The 21,969-nt window shown below is 33.7% G+C and overlaps 3 protein-coding genes across 4 annotated transcripts in view; all 3 read right to left on the bottom strand.

Annotated features, from left to right (window-relative positions):
- Nucleotides 1-6,066, bottom strand: part of LOC149793057 (uncharacterized) — a 29,956-nt gene extending 23,890 nt beyond the window's left edge. The window contains exons 1-2 of the mRNA XM_089968902.1: nt 5,982-6,066; nt 2,816-2,854 (exon numbers count right to left, since the gene is read on the bottom strand). Of these exons, the coding sequence (XP_089825028.1) occupies nt 2,816-2,854; nt 5,982-5,997 (55 nt within the window). The 5' untranslated portion in view covers nt 5,998-6,066. The remainder of the gene's footprint in view (nt 1-2,815; nt 2,855-5,981) is intronic.
- LOC149793050 (properdin-like) overlaps nt 1-21,969 on the bottom strand; it is a 220,677-nt gene that overhangs the window by 33,784 nt on the left and 164,924 nt on the right. The window lies entirely within an intron of this gene.
- Nucleotides 14,822-21,969, bottom strand: part of LOC149793056 (uncharacterized) — a 37,332-nt gene continuing 30,184 nt past the window's right edge. Inside the window, exons 11-17 of one of the 2 annotated variants that reach the window (XM_089966280.1) lie at nt 19,963-20,130; nt 19,501-19,665; nt 18,932-19,087; nt 18,006-18,142; nt 17,087-17,240; nt 15,625-15,746; nt 14,822-15,250 (exon numbers count right to left, since the gene is read on the bottom strand). In XM_089966280.1, the coding sequence (XP_089822406.1) occupies nt 15,095-15,250; nt 15,625-15,746; nt 17,087-17,240; nt 18,006-18,142; nt 18,932-19,087; nt 19,501-19,665; nt 19,963-20,130 (1,058 nt within the window). In that variant the 3' untranslated portion in view covers nt 14,822-15,094. The remainder of the gene's footprint in view (nt 15,251-15,624; nt 15,747-17,086; nt 17,241-18,005; nt 18,143-18,931; nt 19,088-19,500; nt 19,666-19,962; nt 20,131-21,969) is intronic. The other variant, XM_089966279.1, reaches the window with a different exon arrangement.

Genomic DNA, 21,969 nt, shown 5'->3' with positions numbered 1-21,969 from the left:
CTCTCCAGTTGATCTTCCGCGACAAAGTACAAACCATTAGAGATAAGCTTGACACCACAATTTCAATTGACTCGTCGTCACCATACAGTTGGGATACAGAATTTGAGCGGCAACCATTAGCAGCATTTGAACCTGTCTCTATTTATTTCGCTCCTCTTCTGACAATCGTATACCCATTATTCCCACTATGAAACAAAGTCATATATACAGCGTTCTTTTGCATACCAGGGCCCAGCAACGTAGATTGAATTGCCCACTGAACTTAGACACAAAGACACAGTGATCACATTCAAGAGTGCTCTCAAAACTCACTTATTTCGACTGCAATAACAAACTTAAAGACCTAATAATGTTTCCTACCTTAAATATTCTCAGCATGTATTTTAATGTTTTCTAATTTCATGGTGTTTGTTTTTTGTAATCATGTCATTATATGTTTTTTTTTTATCTTATAGGTGTTGTCTAATGTTGTAAAGCGCTTAGAGCTTCTAAAGATTAGGCGCTATACAAAGTTCTCATTATTTGTATTATTATTCTTCTTATTATTTAAATGTAATAAGACCAAAAAGACATATGTCCAGGTGTTCGGATTGGGCATCGGAAGATTATTTTTTGCTATAACTGATCTAGATATGTCTGACCCAGACAAGAGGTGATTTTGCTGAGAACTAAGTAATTTTTAATAAGTCCTATTTTAATTGTAAACACCCCAAATACGTCACAAGATAAGTTACAAGGAATGAAGAATCAGTTTATGTAACATGAATCATGGCTTTGACAAAAACCATAAATGGTTAGTGGGAAAGATATTAGCATACATACAGTTCGCATAACTTGTACTACAGATAATATTTACAAGTTGCCAATTGTAAACTGAATCAAAATCAGTGAAGAATATTTCTATAGCTTTGACATCCCCAGCGAAAATATTAAACGTTGTAAAGATATGTCACCCTTGCACATTAATCTGTGTTTCCGTGCATACTCAATATACTAGAAAATTTATAATAATTAGAAAATGAAGAAGCGTTTAATTTTTTTTATTTTGGCATACTATATGTTCTATGGCATAATGCATAATTTAAAATGTATAATTTAACATTTGGAGAAATTGCGTGTTACATGCTTTTATACCATTAGATTTCGTATATTAGGGTTTTATACTGTAGGACATGCCTGCTCAAGTGTGAAAATGGTATACGTAGTGGGCCAAAAGCGTGCACTGACGATTGAAATACCAGATTTGTATTTTGAACTCTTAGTTTGCTTCTTTAAGATGGATAACTTTGTACTGACTTGCTAAAATTAATGAATACGAAAAACGCATCAGTGTCACTTTATGAAACCAAAACTAAAACTTTCAATATTTGCCAGAGCCAAAATATTCAGTTAATTCATATGTGAAGAAGATATAGACAAAATACTAGAGGTGTTATTTGATAGATTTTTAAATTCTTTCAATAGTTTACTCGTTACAGCTTATGTACCGAAGTTTAAAAGCTTCTTTTCATATTAAACCTTTTCCAAAGGTATGACGCAGACAAAATTTGTTTGGTTTCATTGAACGTTGCTGATGCAGAATTTGAGCTCGGAAAAAATGCTTTATCTTCGCCGTCAATTAAAGCTTTTTGTCTTTCTAAAAATTAAGAAATAATAAATATCGCCCCAATTCTTTATATTAGTATGATAAAACTGTCTATGTATCAATGTACCCATGTATCATAGAAAACTGTCTATGTATCAATGTATCCATGTACATGTACCCATGTATCAAGCTTGTCAGCAACATACGCGTATAATTCCAAAGTTTAATTTATTTGTCTTGAGTTGTATCTCTCTGCCTTTCTATCCACCAATCCATCCATCTAAGTATTTAACAAATATCACCATGAATGAAACAACAAAAGTTAAAACAGGGCAATTAAATAAACGAGATTTAATTAAACATATTTCAAAAGAAAGATGCAATTACTGTTATTCTGTATGGCAACAATTTAATGTTTTGTCAAAGAAGACGATTGTGGTAGCAGCACCTATCATAACTCTGAACAACCGATATGTACGCATATTATATATTCGGAACGTCTTAGAGCTTGTAAATAAATTAACGTTTTCATTAACCAACATCATACGTTGTCATTTGGCTGTTTCACAGCACTATTTATCTAACATCAAGAGGAATGCAAGCCATGTCTGATTTCAAGATAACGACATTAAATACGGCGTAGTTTTCACCATTTCGTTTTTGGCAATTTAGAGAGCAAAACAAACTTTCTCAAGTTTGAATAGGAAGAGTTGGCAGCACGCGGCAGTGGCAATGATAAATGCACTTTTAATTAATACTATATGGGATGGATATATTGATTTAACTGTTTCTGAAAATGATGTACTTGTAGTTAAATGTGTTTCCTATTTTCAGATTAACTATCTGATTAAATACCTGTACTGTCAGAAAACATAATGTTAATGAAAATTCAATAAAGTTTTAATTACTAGTTTTAAAATTTATCTTTTTTATATTGGCACTTAAGGTTTACATTTTTGATGCCGGATGCGCATTAGTTATTTATTGGTGAAAGAAGAATATTTTTGGGTACGTGTGTTGAAATATTTGGAACAGTGTCAGGGAAGGGAAATTAGTTACAAATAATCCTATATGAAAGCCAGTTGTCTTTAGATTAAGTAAGCTGCACGGAAAAAGGCTATATTTGGTTGAGGGTGATGATCTACAGGCAACAATGTACAATAAATAATTAGGCATTTACTTCATATGTTCCTTAAACAAGCTTGATAATAATGCAAGAAAAATACGTACCCGCTGATAACGCATATCTGGCCAATAGTAGAATAAAGACTGTGAATAAGGAAAATGATATCAATTTAAAGTCGTGAGAAAATTACAATAGAATTTGCAAGTAAGCCTTTAGCATCAGAAATATATAATTCACATTTTATTATTTTATCATGTGACAAAAGGAGACACAAGTCGACTAAATACCAGCTAAACATGATATTAGTAATACAGTTGCTTAAAACTTGTGCTGAACAAGAAATTGCTAACGCTAAAATATGTAAACCCCACCACTCCAATCAAAGAAAATCAAGTTAGTATTTTTAATATTAATGATTAATGGGTGTTGTATGGACCTGAATCAGATTTGTTATAGTTTCTCATCTTATACTCCTTAATCCATCCAAAAGTTTCCTCATGCAGAAAAAAATAATAAAGTTCAAGAAATACGTAATATTATTTGCTACTTTCCATTTCAAAGATTAAGCGCCAGAATCGTAAAGCATAATCGATATTAATTACATTGTAACTCTCGTAGAATTAATAAAAGAACCCAGTAGTCCTCATAGATTCATATCACTAAGCGTAACTTAAACATGTGAGAAAGGTAATATGCATAATACAATAAGTCAAGCAAAAATGATAAGTTAGATAGATGCATGTTGTTCCACTTGACAATTTAGTGTTTTTAAATGGGCCTTAATAGTTACATAAAATGTTATTCCGTTATAAACTATTATAATATCTATCATATCAATTCACGCAAAATGAACTTAATCAAGGTGTAATGGGTTTTGTGTTTTAACTTGAAATTGTTAATTTAGTACTTGGTTTCGTTCAAAATGATTTTGGAACGATTCGATTTGTTAAAAAAAACGCTGTTATTGCCTTTACTCCAAATTTAATATCATATAAATAATCTTGTAAAGTTGTCGTGGTTTCCTTTCAAGTCTTTAAAGGTTGAATATTATGCCAACCATATTTCAGAATCTCAGTCTCTGAAGATTCTGAATGTTTAAAAAATGAATTGGAGACAATTTCGTTGTCGTACGTAAATTACAAGACTCTTTATGTGTTCATTATTACAAGAAGACTAGAACAAGTTGAACATTTATTCTATGTCTTAACAGTTACTGAACACTTTAGGAAATTCTCTGTGGAACCGACCTAAACTTATTACCCGATTTTTTATATTTATACGAGAATTTTGTTTTAAAAATATTTACCAATTTCTTAATTTTGGATGCAAAATATTTAATATCCAGACCACAATATGCATCAAAATCCGAAAGATCAGCTAATTAGAAATGACGGAAGAACCTTATAAATGGATTGAACAACATGTAGCCTAAGAGAAGAACAAAGCTTTATAGCTTCGTTCATATAGTTTGTTTTCTTTTTTTCTTAATTTGTTAACGCTGTTTTACACGTTTATATTTTCTTCTTGCAAACTAATCAGGATAGCGTAATAAGTCAGGAAATAAAACAATTATCTTGTTTATGTGTGACACTAATCATTTGTAAGATAAATGTTTGTGTGTGTATATATGTAAGTGTATGCGTGTTTGTGCGAGTCTGTATTGTTCAGTAAAGGTATATATGTAACGTTTAGGATTTACCACAATTAAGGTCATACCCTGTGCACAAGGTAAGTGGTGATGTAGATATCTCCAAACGTGATTTAAGTAGGAAGTTTAAATAACGGGAAAGGTCTCAATGCTTAGATAATGTCTGGGATCCTGGATGATCGCTGATTACAAAAGCGCGACAAATATATGCAAAACCAATTTTATTATGATAGTTCGAAGCAGGTTATATTTTATTTTATTCTATCATTGTTTAAAAAAGAAATAAAAAAGAACGAACGGAAAATAATCTCTACCCCTGAATTATTATAAGTAGCAAATATAAACTTCAAAAAGAGTATTTTGAAAGTGAAAGACATATATATTCACATACAAGTGACTATAGATTTGCTGCGGTCATGCATAGCCAAATTTGTACAGACCTGTACTATTTTGCCCCGCATGAGATTGAAGTAGGATTGAAAAACCATCTACCGTTTTTCACTCCTCTCTCCTTTATAGGCGCCAGTAATTACTAGCATTTCTCGGAAAAACGATTTCTAACAATTAAACTTACTCCCCGAAAAATACATACCTCAGGGAGTTACATATTCAGTTGGTTTTTCGTTTGGTCCGAGTCAGAAGTTAATTAATGAAGCAAGTCCAAAGTAAAGTTCGGAAATTTATAATTTTTATATACATGAATTGCTTTATTTATTTGAGTGTACTATCAAAGGTCAGCACGTTGTCCAGCAAGGATAAAGAAGGAAAGGAGTTAGTTTCTAAAGATTTTAAATAATGCAGTATGTTCTATATTTGGACCTTAATTATCAAGTTTGTACCTCTGATATTGGTTGGCCGAGTGGTCTAAAGCGCTCTTCGTTACGGATCACTGCCATCTCACCTCTGTCTGCGGCGGTTCGAGTCTAAGATTCAGCCAATGTGGGCATGTGAGAAAGCTTGCCAGTAGCTTCTCGTGGGTCGGTGGTTCTTTCCGGGGTTTTCCGGGTTCTTCCTCCACCATTAATACTGGCCGCCATGTATAGCCTATCGTGCTGAAAAATGGCGTTAAACCCCACAACAACAACAACAACTGATATTGGTTTAGTAGTCTTTAATTTATAATGCAATTTTTAATATCTTGTACAGACTCTGCATTCATACATATTGGCGTACTGGAACACAATCAAAATATATATGGTTTAACGGCATATTACCACAGTCCTACCTGTGTAGTGTCTAGGAGAAATCAAACGATAAACTGGAGTTCATTTTCGCCTTCCGTAGACATAAACATTGGAGTGATTACATCGTTGTTCATAATAAAAATGCAAGGAAAGGAGAGAGTTTAATTTCCATTTTGCAGGTATAATGCACTTAACTTCAACAGAAACAAACAAACAAACAAAACACGTCAAAAAGGCTTTGATAAAAAATCGGTCATATCAATGATTACATTATACATATGACCGTTCAATGTGTAGTCTAGAAATATGGGGGGGGGGGTTAAGAAAAAAATCTATATGTTCTTCCCAAAAACATAAAAAGAAAGAAAGAAAAGGAAAAAAGAGAGCTAACTGGTAGCTTAATGTGCCACAAACACACATAATTGTTAATGTACTCACCTACAATACAAAACATTCGTTTCGTTATTTGAGACAATACTAAGTCCACATTTGGTCACGCGCTTGACTGTATACGTCGGCACACAGCTTTCAACTGATAAGGTGGCATGTAAGATTCCTATTTCGACCCTTTGCAGCGGTTTATTATAACTAAATGACCGTCAAATAAGGCATATCAAAGAATGAGTGTTTTGTCGCAGTGCTGAAACAGAAATCTTAAATTACGATAAACTGATTTTTGGCGAATGGGATCTCACCCTCACATGAATAATGTTTGATTAAGTGATCAAACCGCAGGGTAATGATTGTTTCTTCGAATATCTTTTAGACCGCATGTCCTAACAAGGATTAGTTGCTACTTTATATTAAGAGGAAACTATAATCTAAAAAGCTGATAATTGATTTGAAATTTGAAACATTTTATGTTTGAGATTCAGATTCGGTTTTGTAAGAGCTGATAATGGATGCTTTGTAAAGCTGACAAGTCTGTTTTCGCTTTGGTCTATTACGGATAATCCTTTCCTTATCCTTTGTCGTTCACCGGTTTGCACGAGATGAATGGTTATCACAGCTGATGGCAAGAGAAAACATGACCCAGGTTCTGTAGTAAAGGACACTAAAATTTAAGTTAGATATACAAATATCGCTAATATCCGAAGGTATTTTGCTCTAAGCTTGTGTTTGTGGAAATGACAGATCGTGTGGTCATGGGTGAGTTGCGTTCGAAATGTCCGAGATTTTATTGATTTTATGGTACAAAAATATGCATGAATTTCTATCTCAGGAAATAATACATAAATAGAACGTATGATGTGAAATCATGGATGGCTTTTGGCTATAAGGGTATCATTAACAGTTGAATGAAGAATCTTGTTATATCACAGGGTGGTTGTTTATATATTTTTGTTGTGCCTGATGATAACTTCTTTCGTCTTCTCAAATAGACTCATCACTTGTTTTATTTAAACGTTGTTACAGCTAATATAGCAGCCCATATATCGTATGGTGCTACGACTTAGTAAGTATCTATACAGTATACATAGATTCTGTTGGAGTACTATTTCAATAAGTATCTATACAGTATATATATATTCTGTTGGAGTACTATTTCAATAAGTATCTATACAGTATATATATTCTGTTGGAGTACTATTTCAGTAAGTATCTATACAGCATATATAGATTATGTTGGTGTACTATTTCAGTAAGTATCTATACAGCATGTATAGATTATGTTGGAGTACTATTTCAGTAAGTATCTATACAGTATATATGGATTATGTTGGAGTACTATTTCAGTAAGTATCTATACAGCATATATAGATTATGTTGGTGTACTATTTCAGTAAGTATCTATACAGCATGTATAGATTATGTTGGAGTACTATTTCAGTAAGTATCTATACAGTATATATGGATTATGTTGGAGTACTATTTCAGTAAGTATCTATACAGCATATATAGATTCTGTTGGAGTACTATTTGAAAAAGTATCTATACAGCATATATAGATTCTGTTGGAAAACTATTTCAGTAAGTATTTATACATCATGTATAGATTCTGTTCGAGTACTATTTCAATAAGTATCTATACATCATGTATAGATTCTGTTGAAGTACTATTTCAGTAAGTATCTATACAGCATATATAGACTCTGTTGGAGTATTATTTCAGTAAGTATCTATACAGCATATATAGATTCTGTAGCGTACTATTTAAATAAGTATTTATACAGCATATATAGATTATGTTGGAGTACTATTTCAGTAAGTATCTATACAGCATATATAGATTATGTTAGAGTACTATTTTGAAAGTATCTATGCAGCATATATATATTTTGTTGGAGTACTATTTCAGTCAGTATCTATATGTGGATTCTGTTGGAGTACTATTTCAGCAAGTATCTATACAGCATATATATATTCTGGTGGAGTACTAATTCAATAAGTATCTATACTGCATATATATATTCTGTTGGAGTACTTTTTCAGTAAGTACTATTTTAAAAGTATCTATACAACATATATAGATTCTGTTGGAGTACTATTTCAATAAGTATCTATACAGCATATATCGAGTCTGTTAGAGTACTATTTCAATAAGTCTCTATACAGAATATATATTCTGTTGGAGTACCTTTTTAGTAAGTATCTATACAGCATATATATATTATGTTGGAGTACTATTTCAATAAGTATCTATACTGCATATACATATTCTGTTGGAGTACTATTTTAATAAGTATCTATACAGCATATATGGATTATGTTGGAGTACTATTTTAATAAGTATCTATACAGCATATATGGATTATGTTGGAGTACTATTTTAATAAGTATCTATACAGCATATACAGATTCTGTTGGAGTACTATTTTAATAAGTATCTATACAGCATATATCGAGTCTGTTAGAGTACTATTTCAATAAGTCTCTATACAGCATATATATTCTGTTGGAGTACTTTTTTAGTAAATATCTATACAGCATATATATATTAGGTTAGAGTACTATTTCAAAAAGTATCTATACAGCATATATAGATTATGTTGGAGTACTATTTCAGTAAGTATATATACGCATCATATATAGATTCTGGTGGAGTACTATTTCAGCACTATACGACATATTAGGTTACCAGTCATGTTCAGAAGCTTTGAGTACTTGGTTGGACATTATTAACTCCTATTCGTATTTTGATTGCCAGCATAGCAAACAGAATCGATGTCCATTAAATGACAATGTTTCAAAGCTATGGGCATCCTCACGACAACTCAACATTTTTCTCAGCATGTCAGCACCAGAAAAATCATCAGGGTTCAACCGGGACCAAATTATGGTACTATTACACAGACTGAATAAGTTGGACCGTCTAATGGCAGCCTTGGTACGTCTTGTTTATTTTCCTGCACAACCTTCACCTTCTTAACCCCCCCCCCCCCCCATTATTTCCATCTGCTCATGGCTTTCATTCATCAGAGATCCCTTTAGAAAAAAAAGTGAAAATCAAGAGGTAGGAATATCTTGATTAGGATGATAATGTGTTGAGGGCATAGTTTCGAATTGTCAAAATGGCAAGGCCAGTTCCATAATTGATAGGAATAAAACGCTATTCAAGTACTGAGCAGTAGAATCATGACATATTAAATTTGCTTATTATTGTTTTCTTCAGTGTACAATCTTAATTTCGCTGATGAGGCGGAAAAGCCGTCTTCTTACTTGTAGCTCATTGTGTAGAATTTCTGATCAAAATGGAAACTGATAACAATTTTCATCGTTTACATGCCACTAAAATGCATTACGATTCAAAATAAATAGTTTTTGACAGCCTTTCTATGGAATCAAGGTCCATTTTGTTCCATTGGGGATTCCAGCAAGCCTCTTCACTGATATTGCAATAAATACAAAAAGAGAGGCACTCATTTCCATGTTTTGCAATTAGCCTCAAGTGGACAAATCTTGGACCCGAACAATCTACATATTATGCCAAAAATCTGCATGAATGCACCGTCTCCCTCAACCACCACAACCGTTGAGTCCAACAATATCAGCTCGTTAAGATCCTCTCACATCAGCGTGCATAGTAGATTGAATCAATTGCCCATTATAGTGTTTTCGTCTGTGTTGGATTCATTGTTGGATGAATATTGTCCTTTCAAAATTGTTTCCACCTCGGGTTTTACGGTATAGTGATATCTTTTAATCAGCTTATGATAATAGTAATGTTGTTTAAGAAACATTGTACAAAGAATTGGCACCAGAGCATACTGATAATCTCTTCGTAATGAACTCCATTTTTAAATTTTAAAATAAGACCTTTGCGTGTTGTGCCGCAAAGAAGAATTGGAGGAATTTTGTTTGATCATTATCTTTATTATCTGAAGGGATCCGGTGTTCAGATTAATGAGGGAATTACACTTTTATAATAAATATCATACAGTCTTAAGGGTGGTCGCTATATGGGTAAACTTGACATCAAGTTAGCTTTCTCAATATTCCAATTCATCCGGATGAATTGTGTGTATGTATTGCAGCTGGGGTTTATCATTATAAGAAATTTATTGGATGCTGAACCATTTGAGATATATTTGAAGAACTTTGCACTGCCTCAGAATGGACCTTTCTAAACAAAATTGGTTGGACGGCTGTTCTTCATATCGCATGTGACTTCACGTCCTTCTAACACAACGAAAGTAGTTCTAACAATTCCCGAAAAGCCTTTCTCAGTATGTGCATCATGAGTTGAATTCCTCTTGCCACTGAGAAAAAATATAGACCAAGTAGAAATTTGATTTGTATTGGCATCTTCGTTTGCAGCCTGTGCTTCCATTCCTTCGGAAAAAATCGTTCAACGCAAAACTCATTTGCATATATACGTGTATAAATGTCGTGCCAAGAGCGAGAATTAACAGATATCACGGGTAACATTTACCTCTGCAGTTTGGTTGTGATTATGGGGAGAGCTGTTCTAAAGCAATTTGCTACGTTTTCTACGATGGTAGACAAATCCAACCATACTATTTTACAGAGGTGTAAAATATGATATGGGGTTGTTGCTCGTTGAACATCTCCGTAAGGAATCCCTGCTTTTGCAAGATAGGATTTTATCACGTTTAACCTTACATCTATGGTCAGATATTGGTTTAGTCCTGGTATTTGGATATGTTATTCATATAGCTTTACCCAGTTGTATTAAGTGTTCATTTATGAGGCCATTGGAGGAAAAAAAATCCAGTGCATTTTGTTTTTCATTGAAAATCTGATTCTTCTTTCTAATTTGAACACACAAACGTCTAAAGAGAACAATAACAAGCGGCTTCTCAGACACGAGGTATTGATTTTCTCAAGCTAAACATGTAAATGACTGCAACAACCTTCAGGGTGACATTTTTTCTTACGTTTGCTTGTATCGTAGTTGAATGTGTTCTTACGGCCAGGTCTTTCCAGCACCTTCACCTCTACACCTGCGATAAGAGAAGTTGTAAGCTCATTCCACTTATTGCTAGCTGCTGAAGAACCATACCGCCGAGCATGGTAGACTTTCTAACTATTTTTATTGAGTACTTTTTCTTCTGTTTTGTATATTTCATTGTCAGTGTCACATGTATGTCTATTGGTAGCTTGCTTACAAAAGCCTTATATGCTCCGAATAGAATTTCACCTATTTCTAGTGAGAACTAAATTGATCGAAACTAAGAACAATGCATTGGAACATGCCATAAAAGACCACCGCAACGGGAAACCATCTGCCGAAGACCACATTATATGTGCATAGATATATTAATCTTATTTTGCTATAACCTGTCACGAGAGATCGCCTGTCTTGAGACAATAATTTTTGGGCAGAATTAGTAATTGAGATGAGTTCTACTGCAATTTGATTTTAATGTGGTAATATTATCTTGGCGGTTCGCCTATCGCACATGCAAAGTAGATATTTTGAGTAATGATTTTGTGATATGTTTGCTTATAAGAAGTTATACAACAAGGAAATTGATGGTAATACGTGATTTATTTTTTACTTCAGGAAGTGTATTATTGATTTCTGTCCTGGTAAAACAAGAACCGACATGAATGTATGCACAAATATGTTCAGGTAGATAGCCAAGTATTTTATTCGTTTGATACAATATAGTATATCAGCAAATGTTTCTTTTGTTTGCTGTTGACTATTGACATCAATAGGTTATCAACATGTCCTAGATTCTCCCAGTCGGTTCTTTCTTTTTGCTTTTTGTTACTAAGCGACAGGAATGTCATAATTGACAACTATTTGAATGACATGCATTATGTAAACGAATGGCACACTGTTAAGCCTTTTTTTTGCAGTTCTTCCGTCTAGAGACACACACAGACTTTACTCGGCTGAAAGAGAACTTCATTGTTTGATTGGTATGCAATTCATGGATGTCATCTTTATTTTGCTTTGTTTACAATTAGTGTGGGTTCAATGTAAATAAGGAAAGGAGGACTATTTTGCAATTTCTAGCTTGAAGGATACCTTTACTTCTGAGGCTGTCTAAAAAAACGCACCAAAAATAATTTTAAGGCATTGTTTCTGCATACATCGGAGGCAAATATATCAATGTAGTTTTATAATTGTAATTTATTGATCTAAAACCGAATTTAATTAGTTTATCGTCCACAACAATTATCATATCGGTAAACTGTAACCAAGACAGTGTGACATTTGACAAAATTGTCTTTGAGCGATATGCTAGCATGGATTATTGTGTGCAACTTGTTTTGCACTGTCTTCGAGTACCCTTCTAAGGTATAAAACAAAACTAACAAATACACATTCTTGAATGAGGTACTTAAATTGCACACGAAAATAAATGTATTTAATAATTGTGTACCATTATCATCTATCTGTTATGAACATAACTAAAGTCAAGTATCTCAATTCATAAACTTCAAATGGAAGGTTAGACACATTATAGAAGAAACAAATAGTACATATATAGTATTTTCTACAGGATGTCAATAAAGGTTCTGAAATAACAGCTCTATAGATTGGGCGGGGTGAAATCTATAGTAAGAAGAATATGAACTTGCAAAGATCGTCTTTTACTTTTCCCACGAATACGAACCTTTGCAGAATCTGTATATTTAAGCTTTCCTTGATGCCTGTTGTGGGACATCTAAGCAAATGACAACGCAAGATGACGTAAACGTGACTGTACTATCAATCTTTATGATAAGGTACTTCAAAGTTTTACATAAAGCTGTACCTAGTTTAAAATGCATTTAAATGTAAGCGAAATGTCAATGTATTAATACAACATAGATATTCTTTTCATAATGTCTGTTAGCTAAGCAGTATGCGATGTTTATAAACCTGAAGGTTAACAACAATAATGTCATTATCATCCGCTACATTTGAACTATCCTCACCATTATTTTAACATTTTGAACTAATCCGCCTCTAGCATTCTCAATTTCTGAGAGCATGTCGTTTGGAAGAGCTTAGTTAGTTTTATTTATTTACTGTCATCGGTTTGTGGAAATCATGTGATATTGCTCTTTTTTGCACTGACCTTTTTGTGTCCGATATTCATCCATCAATATTTTCAATTTAAACATATTATATAAGTCCTTCAAATGATCTGAATTAGACTATGTAGAACGATTTCCTAGAATAACATACGTTTGGTCTGCTACAATTACTTCCGTGATGACATCTGTAGGAGACGTGTAGCCCTTGTTGCAAGGCGTATGTTGTATCTTCCAATTTCGATCAAACTTGTAAATAATTGTTCTTTGATATACTTCCGAATTTGTTTTTGGCTTTATCTCTCTAAATATGTCCCATAACAATATTGTCAACTCGTATGATTGACTCATCCATGACGCCTTACTTATTTTGATGACACTCAGCAGAGTTGTTTCTTTTATAATCATTACTGGAAGAAAAGTGTGCAGCAGTTGGTTCAACCGGAGTTGCTGCTTGAGAACGTTCAAGACAACTTCAGTGAAACCATTTCTTACTAAATATATTAACAAACTTATCATTGGCTGTTCTCTAGCAAAGGTGTGGCTTTAACATCCTCCAATAAAAGTTTGGCTTCTTTATCTGATAACGTAGCCCCATTATAATATAAATTTTATTTTTGTATGGTTGTCTTTTTCTAGTCTTCTTGGTTTATACCGCTTGGTTTCAATATTCTAAGGCGGTGTATCCAGTAAGATTTCTTGTCTTTCCCGGTTTGGATACTCCAGTTGGAGTTGTGAGCAAAAGCAATAAGTGTTATATCACTGAACGTGTGACCAGGGGAGGAGAAGTGTTCTGCGACCGGGCTTCTGTACAGCTTCTTTGTCATCCAATCAGAACTATGCAAGTTGGTCCATTTGTGTAGTTTCTCAGTTTCTCCGACATACTGAAGGCTACAGATCTGATATGTGATGAGATAAATGATATTCTCTGTTTTGCACGTTCTGTTTGAACCATGTATGTTTAATTTGTCTCTAGTCACTGAGCTAGAAAATGTCCTGGTCCCTATCATATCTTGACAGGTTTTGCACCTTTCATCGCCCCAGAGTCCAGATTGACTAGGGTTGTCTTGATTAATGAATGGCGTTACCTTCGTCCTGACTAGGATGTCCTTGAGGTTGCTTGGTCTCCGGTTGGCTACTACAGGTTTGTTAATGAGGATTAACTTTAGTGTGTCTGACGATTCCACGATGGGCCAGTTTTTCCCGATGATTTGACCTACGTTGGTGTTGTCTGGAGGGTAGGTCAGGATAAATGGTATCCGATCAGCCTTTCTTATAGAATTCAGATCATTGTTTTTCTTATCACTATAAGCTCAGCAATGTTTATTGTAACATCTTATCATTAGTCAACAACACGTGATGTTTGTTTTCGGCAGTAACAATTTAAGGCTATTTGGAAGTCGTGAAATTACGGTTATATTTCTATACGTTTTCATCTTTCTTTTTTTATTGCTGTTTTATTCCATTAGACTTGTATTATCATGGTGTTTTTGGGCTTTGAAACTTTTCATCACTTTCTCCTGATTGATCTTTTACGGACATATTTTACTAGTACACGTTAAGAGAGAACTTCATGCATCTCTTTTTGCTATTTCGCCTTTGGAATGCAATGAGACTGAGCAGATATATAAACCTTGTTAGAGTCAAAATCATCTGATGACATTTCGTTTGTATATGCTTAGATATTCCTGAATGCGAATCAAGTACGCAGATGAGAGAGAGAGAGAGAGAGAGAGAGAGACAGAGAGGCATACAATAAACATCTTTTTAAAACAATCAAATACAGCCATTTCTACAGTAAACTTCTTTATTGTTAGTAATACAACAATAATGTATAATTTCTTTATTTTTCATCCATATGCAAGTGGGTGGAGTGCATGCTGGGTAGGAATATTTTATCCGACATAAATGCAGATGAATCATCTTCTATAATATACTGATAACGATGCCATTATTGTATTGTAATTTGAAACATACTTCATTCTTTATGAAGTTTAATTATCTGTTTTCAGGGACCTCTGGGGTCAAATAATTGTTTTCTGGAAATGTAATTGCGAAAGATAGCATATAACCTCGCATGAAAACTACATCGGTGAAGTATAAAATGTCATTTATCATATCGTAATGTCCCTATGATCTGCTCCCAGCTTATTGACTGCATTACATGTCCAAGTGCCGCCGTATAAAATGCTCTGATACGAGGCGATCACAATAGTCTTCCCTCCATCGGTATATTTGACTGGCGGCGGAACGTAAGGGTTTCCGAATGTCTGAAAGAAAAGACGACATTATCATGTCCTTTCAAATTATCAGGGTTTAATTTCGTGAATTTGTCTTCATTTTCGTTCAAGCGAATGATGCCCAAGTGTGCAATACCCACATATTTCCTTCTCGTGCTCTAATTATCTACCTACCTACGTATATAACATTTTCTCTGTCTTTCTATGCATGTATTTATATCCTTGCCTAAAACATATAATTAACATTTATATTTTCTATAAAAAGTGATTTCATTTTAAAGTTCTTATTCAAACAGAGTTGTATACGATGCAATTATTATTATTAATAATATTGTTATTGTTATTATTATTATTATTATTAGTAGTAGTAGTAGTAGTAGTAGTAGTAATTTTTGTTAGCCTACATCTTTATATCCCCAGCGTATGATAGGCTCCGGGTAACCTAAAGCTTTGCATTCAAGCTGTACAGTTGTCCCATCCGGTATATGTGGCGGTTGTGCGGTCAGTGAAATTATCTTCGCAGCCGCTGGGAAATCATAAAATATTGACTGGAGAGATGTGTGCTACATTCTTTATGATAAAATATTTTAATCATATATACAATGCTATAATTATATATATATATATATATATATATATATATATATATATATATATATATATATATATATATATATATATATATATATATTCTTTAAACAAACGTATGTTAATTAGTGAACGAAAAAACAGGTGAGGAAAGGTGAAGGTAATGAAAAGAATTACATATTTTTGTTGGCGTGATTGATAAAGAAAAAACAAAAACAACTAACAAATTGTATGAAAATAACTTGATGAAATTCGTTATATAATTCAACATATTTAACACTAAGAAGAAAAAATATGAGGACAATAAATAATTAAACTATAAATTGAACCTTGGAATATAAACAAGCCGATTATAAAAAAAAACTACTAAGGAAAAGTTCTAATGGGTAACAAAATTAGAACGTTAGGTTAATCTATTCGCTAAATGTTGTTTTGACAGCAATTACTGTGAAACTAAATTTGTGTGCAAATTAGTGATATTTACAGTTAATCTGTACAATTAATAGCTTCCATTGTACAGAACGTTCTACGATTTCACTATAGTAATGGTGGAATGTCACGTGATGAGCAAAATGGCTGTGTCCTTTAAAATGGAAATTTCCATTGAGTAGAACGTACGAATGCTTGAAAAACGGCATATAATTATGCAGTACGAATACATGGAAAAGACCGTGTAATATACAGTACACACGAATACATGGAAAGGTCGTATAATATACGGCACGTACGAATACATAGAAAAAGCCGCATAATATACAGTACGTACGAATACATGGGAAGGACCGTATAATACACAGTACGTACAAATAAATGGAAAAGGCCGTATAATATACAGCACGTACGAATACATGGGAAAAGCCGTATAATATACAGTACATACGAATACATGGGAAAGACCGTATAATAATAAAAAGTACAAACGAATACATGGAAAAGACCGTATAATTATGCAGTGCGTAATAATACATGGAAAATGCCATATAAATATACAGTAAGTACGAATACATGGAAGAAGTCGTATAAGTATAAAGTACGTACGAGTATATGTAAAAGGGGGACTGGCGATTGCATAGGAATACGTACTAATAAGTATTGTAGCGATCGCTTTCATCATTTGTCCACTGGTAGTTTTGCTACAAAATTCAGGTCGTTCATTTATTCATCTTGTATTCATCTTTATAGAATCAATCTGACATCTCTAGGAACTTTTAGATACCGGATATTATCTTATGAAAGACGGAAAAAGAATGAAACGGTATGTCTAAAAACGCCTCTTACTTTCTCCCATGGTTACTTCTTGATGAGCTTTTGCAGAAAGTTCCTTGTCTGCGATAAGGCACGTATATGTGCCAGTGTTGTGTACATTGGCATCCGTGATTATCAAATGTGTCGTGCCTTCTGGCTGAACCGCGTAAACTGGTAAACTTTCATTCTACAGAGTGAGGGATAATGTTTATTATTGTTATACTGAATATGATAAAGTATAATATAATATAATATAATATAATATAATATAATATAATATAATATAATATCATATCATATCATATAACATAATATAATATAATATAATATAATATAATATCATATCATATCATATCATATCATATAACATAATATAATATAATATCCTGAGTTGAAAAGTGGTGTAATATAAGTAGCATTTATACAGCAATTTAAATATATCGTTATAATGAGGTAATTCTTTTCTTCTGCTTCACTGAAATATAATATGTCCACATAGTTAATTTCTGTGGAATTTGTGAATTGTTCTATATGTGCATGCATTGGGTTATTTATTTCTGTTAGCAAATTACTACATGTGACAAATTTTGAAAGTAAACCATTACCTGGCTAATGTAAAACTATATCTGATGAATTTCGGGAGGGTTCCGTTATTACCGACAACACGAAATTTGAAGCCAAATTGCTTGCAACTACAAATTGTTGTGTAAGATATGCTGTGCATTAGGCATATTAATATCTTATATCATACACATTTATTGTGCATGATTTTCAGTACAAGTAGCAATTACCTCGCTGTCTTACTAAAACTGAAAGGTCACTTGCAAGATTTCATTTTCATATCTCTGGGAATGAGCAAATTAAAATTGTTTCAATCATATTGACAGAGTGGTTGGATCGAAGTGTAGATGATTTGCAACCTGAGAACTCAAAATACATCGCACACAGATACCTCTTTATAGTACCACTTGACACTGACACCTGCTATAGTGGTCAAACATAGCAAAGACACGTTTCCACCTGACACCGTGGACGCGTTACCGTAGATTATCGGGGGTTCCAACACTCTGGGTGCAGGAGTTGTAATGGCTGTAAAATACAGAGGTATTGTAGGTAAGCCTCTTCTAGCCATTGACACCGTATGAAAAGTAAGGCAAATTCCAGGAACAAAAGTTTTGATTAATCGACCTAAATGATATTTCATAAGTATTTTTCAAGGTTATTACTTCATTAACGTGTGTGAATGTGAGTGCCTTTCCTTATAAAGAATCAAAACAACACACTTCTAATTTAAAGTAATATTTAAATACACTAGTGTTTTATTTGCACATACCAGCTTTGTATATCCTGGGACATTATTTGCCCATACCAAATTTAAATAATCTGGGGGAATATTTTGGCCATACCAAATTTAAATACCCTGTGGCGTTATTTTGGTCATACCAAATTTAAATAACCTGATGCAACATTTTCGCCATAACAAATTTAAGAAACCTGGGGTATTATTTTGGCCATACCAAATTTAAATGACCTGGGGCAATATTTTGACCATACCAAATTTAAAAAACCTGCGACACTTTTTGATCAAACCATATTTAAATAACCTTGGAAATTATTTGACCATACCACATTTAATCAACCAGGGACATTATTTGCCAGAGCATCTTTAAATAATTTGCTGCTTTATTTTGCACAAACCATTTTAAATTAAACTGCATCAGTATTTGCTCACGCCAGCGTTAAATAATTCGTAACTTTATTTAGACATACTATCTTAAATAACCTTTTGCTTTAGTTGCCCATACCATCTTTAATTAACTGGGTGTTTTAGTTGCCGATTACAATGTTTAATTAACATGATTATTTAGTTGCCCATACCATCACATGTACGTGTCTCTACATCCCTAGCGTTATTATCTGTATAGCACTCCTTCCCGCCATGCTGAGGAGATGGACCGTCACACTTTCTGGACCTCATTTGTCTTCCTGCCAGACATTCTCCCCACTCTCCCCAATGTCCCCACATTCCATCCACTAAGGTATAATATATATATAAATATTAATCATTCATGAAAAAAGCCAATTAGTAGTTAATACCTAAATGGTAGGATGGTGAATGAGAACGAGAAATATCCACATGTACGCGCATATGCACGCACACAAATTCAATAAATTATGTATATACATTTTGCCCTATCACCTGGCTTGACATTCAATATATAGCTCATCCACATCAGCCGTGACCTTTGACACAAAGAAATGATCATGCTACCTACATCTCGCAACATGTGCAAGTTTCTGACATACAAGTGAAATTCCTTTGTCTCATGGACACGAATGAATCTTTACATCAGTGAATGTATGCATATATTCCGCTTTAGATGTGATTACGTCTGTTCAATGCAATCAAGGAAATAATAAATGCAATTTGCTATTCATCATCCCACCTGGGCAATCCATTAAGTGGCAAACCTTCTGCTCTACCGTCTCACCGTGGCAGTTCTTAGAAATATTGGTAGTTCCAGGATAATTACAGAAGCGTTCTCGGAACTGAATGCCGGCACCACAGGTAGAAGGACAAGAAGTCCAACTCAGCCATTCACCCAAAACACCTGTAAGAAATATTCAACTTCCTGTACTTTAAATTTTATTGGAACTGGCAAATCTGAAATAATTTGAAATACAATATTATTTTTCTTAACTCGAAGAAGATACAAATTTGCTATATATCCCTCAAACATTAAGCGTTTGTTCTGTACTGTATAGCGATAAAGAATAATAAAATAATAAAAATAATATTGCCGAAATTGGCAACAGTATAAATAAATGGAATTATATATATATATATATATATATATATATATATATATATATATATATATATATATATATATATGCAACTCAGTTACCTGCGCATTCTTCGGTAGCACATTTTCGGCTCTCTATGGACAACCCTGGGCAGTCATTTGCCGTGGAGCCACTTGATCGTTGGCAATGTCTCTCTCTAAATTGGTCACCACCACCACACGTGGCTGTGCATGCAGTCCATCCGTTCCAGGAACTCCAACTGTCAGTGTCTGTGTCATAAAAAGAAATCGCAAATGAAGATGCATCGTCACATTTAAAATACCATTCAATTTTTCTGCCATTAATTTACTATTGAAAAAACATTTTCTTAATAGCCATATTTCTGTACAAACTTTATATCAAATGTAAAAATGCATGTAAGTCTATTGGAATGCGTCTTTAATTTTTTATATTTGAAAAGTATACATTTGTACGAACTTATTTTTATAATACTATTTTAGTGCATAATGTCTGCAAGTTTTAACAAAAAGCTGGGTCAAAAGGTTTAGGATATTAGGTTTATGATAAAGAGAAGAACGTTATGCAATTAAAGACAGAGCCGACCGGGGATGGTGGTGGAGGTGATATATCTCCGGGTCCCAGGCCCATAAGGGGGTCTGAGAATAACAACATTTTTAATTTTCTGAAGGAATAGTTTTATTTGAACAAGAACTAAGAGAGGCTTTGGTTTTTCTTACACCAGGGCACGTGATCGCTCTCTACTGCCCTGATTATAGATGGCGGAAAGATCTTCCGGCTGAATCACGTACTTACACCATCCAAATGAAGATCTTTTGTTCTGGCCATTTCCACCTTACCAGCACTGTACGATCTTAAAACTTGGAAATAAATTCTTACTTTGGTGATTAAATGTATCATTTCATTATCTCACGAATGGACATATCTACCACAAACATAATCTGTATAGGAATTCATTTTTGTATCCTTGTTCTTGTTTCAGGGTGTAATAGTCTTTTGTTGCTTAGTGTCCTAGAAAAGGAATCGATAGAAAAGGATTCCGGAAGTGCTTGGGCTGGTTTCGCACATGTTGCGCACTGAGACTTGTCAGTTTCCTTCAAATCAAGTCTTCCCGACTAATATGATCAGTTTTGTTAAAGTGCTGCATGATAGACTATTCTCTCCCGTGTCGTTTGTAACTTGAGTTTGTTTATTTGCTTGTGCGCGTGTGTGCTTATATAAACATACAAGCACACACACACACACACACACACACACACACACGCACACACACACACACACACACACACACATATATATATATAGCTATGTATATTTAATTTTTGCCATGTCCATGACCTTTGTCAGTAAATGTTGATAGAGTAGTTAGGATTTACCTGACTTTTATTATTCTTGTAAAGTTTTATTCCAACTTTCAATATTGAAATTCATTGGATCACTGTGCTCTTTGGACATGTGATCGAACATTACAATTATTTGGGATATAATTCAGAATACTGTAAGTTTATCTAACATTGTCACTTTGTAACTTAGAGGAATAAACTACACACACACACACACACACACACACACACACACACACATATATATATATATATATATATATATATATATATATATATATATATATAGATAGATAGATAGATAGATAGATAGATAGATAATCAAAATGATTGTACTCTTCGTATTTGAGCTAAGTTTGATGTGTATCAACTCGTACAAAAGATGGCGACTAACCAGAGGTATTGTCGAGAATAAGGTGGTGGCTTAGTGAGGTCTATAGAAAGGGATGTTAAGAACATACCCCACAAATCTAATGATGTAGATGGGGGTTGCTTTCCAGAAAAAAGTCCGGATGAGACTAACATATGCCTACCGAGAGTATATGGTAAATCAGAAACTATTGAACATGCGATGCGTGGAGCATTCAGCTTGGAAAGCCTACAGGGTCATGCATATTATGCTACCCAACGCCTTCTTCCGTTTCTTCATATTGTACTCCTGGTTTTGCTAGATAAACCTAGACAGTACCAAGATGAAGCTATACAGTAGCATGTATGCTAGAAAGTAGCAACATAGAGCTAGACAGT

Source organism: Sinohyriopsis cumingii, chromosome 8 (genome assembly GCF_028554795.1).
Source record: "Sinohyriopsis cumingii isolate HCF-2022 chromosome 8, ASM2855479v2, whole genome shotgun sequence".
Taxonomy (NCBI): domain Eukaryota; kingdom Metazoa; phylum Mollusca; class Bivalvia; order Unionida; family Unionidae; genus Sinohyriopsis; species Sinohyriopsis cumingii.
The sequence above is the reverse complement of the archived record's forward strand: the minus strand, read 5'-3'. Positions and strand labels throughout refer to the sequence as shown.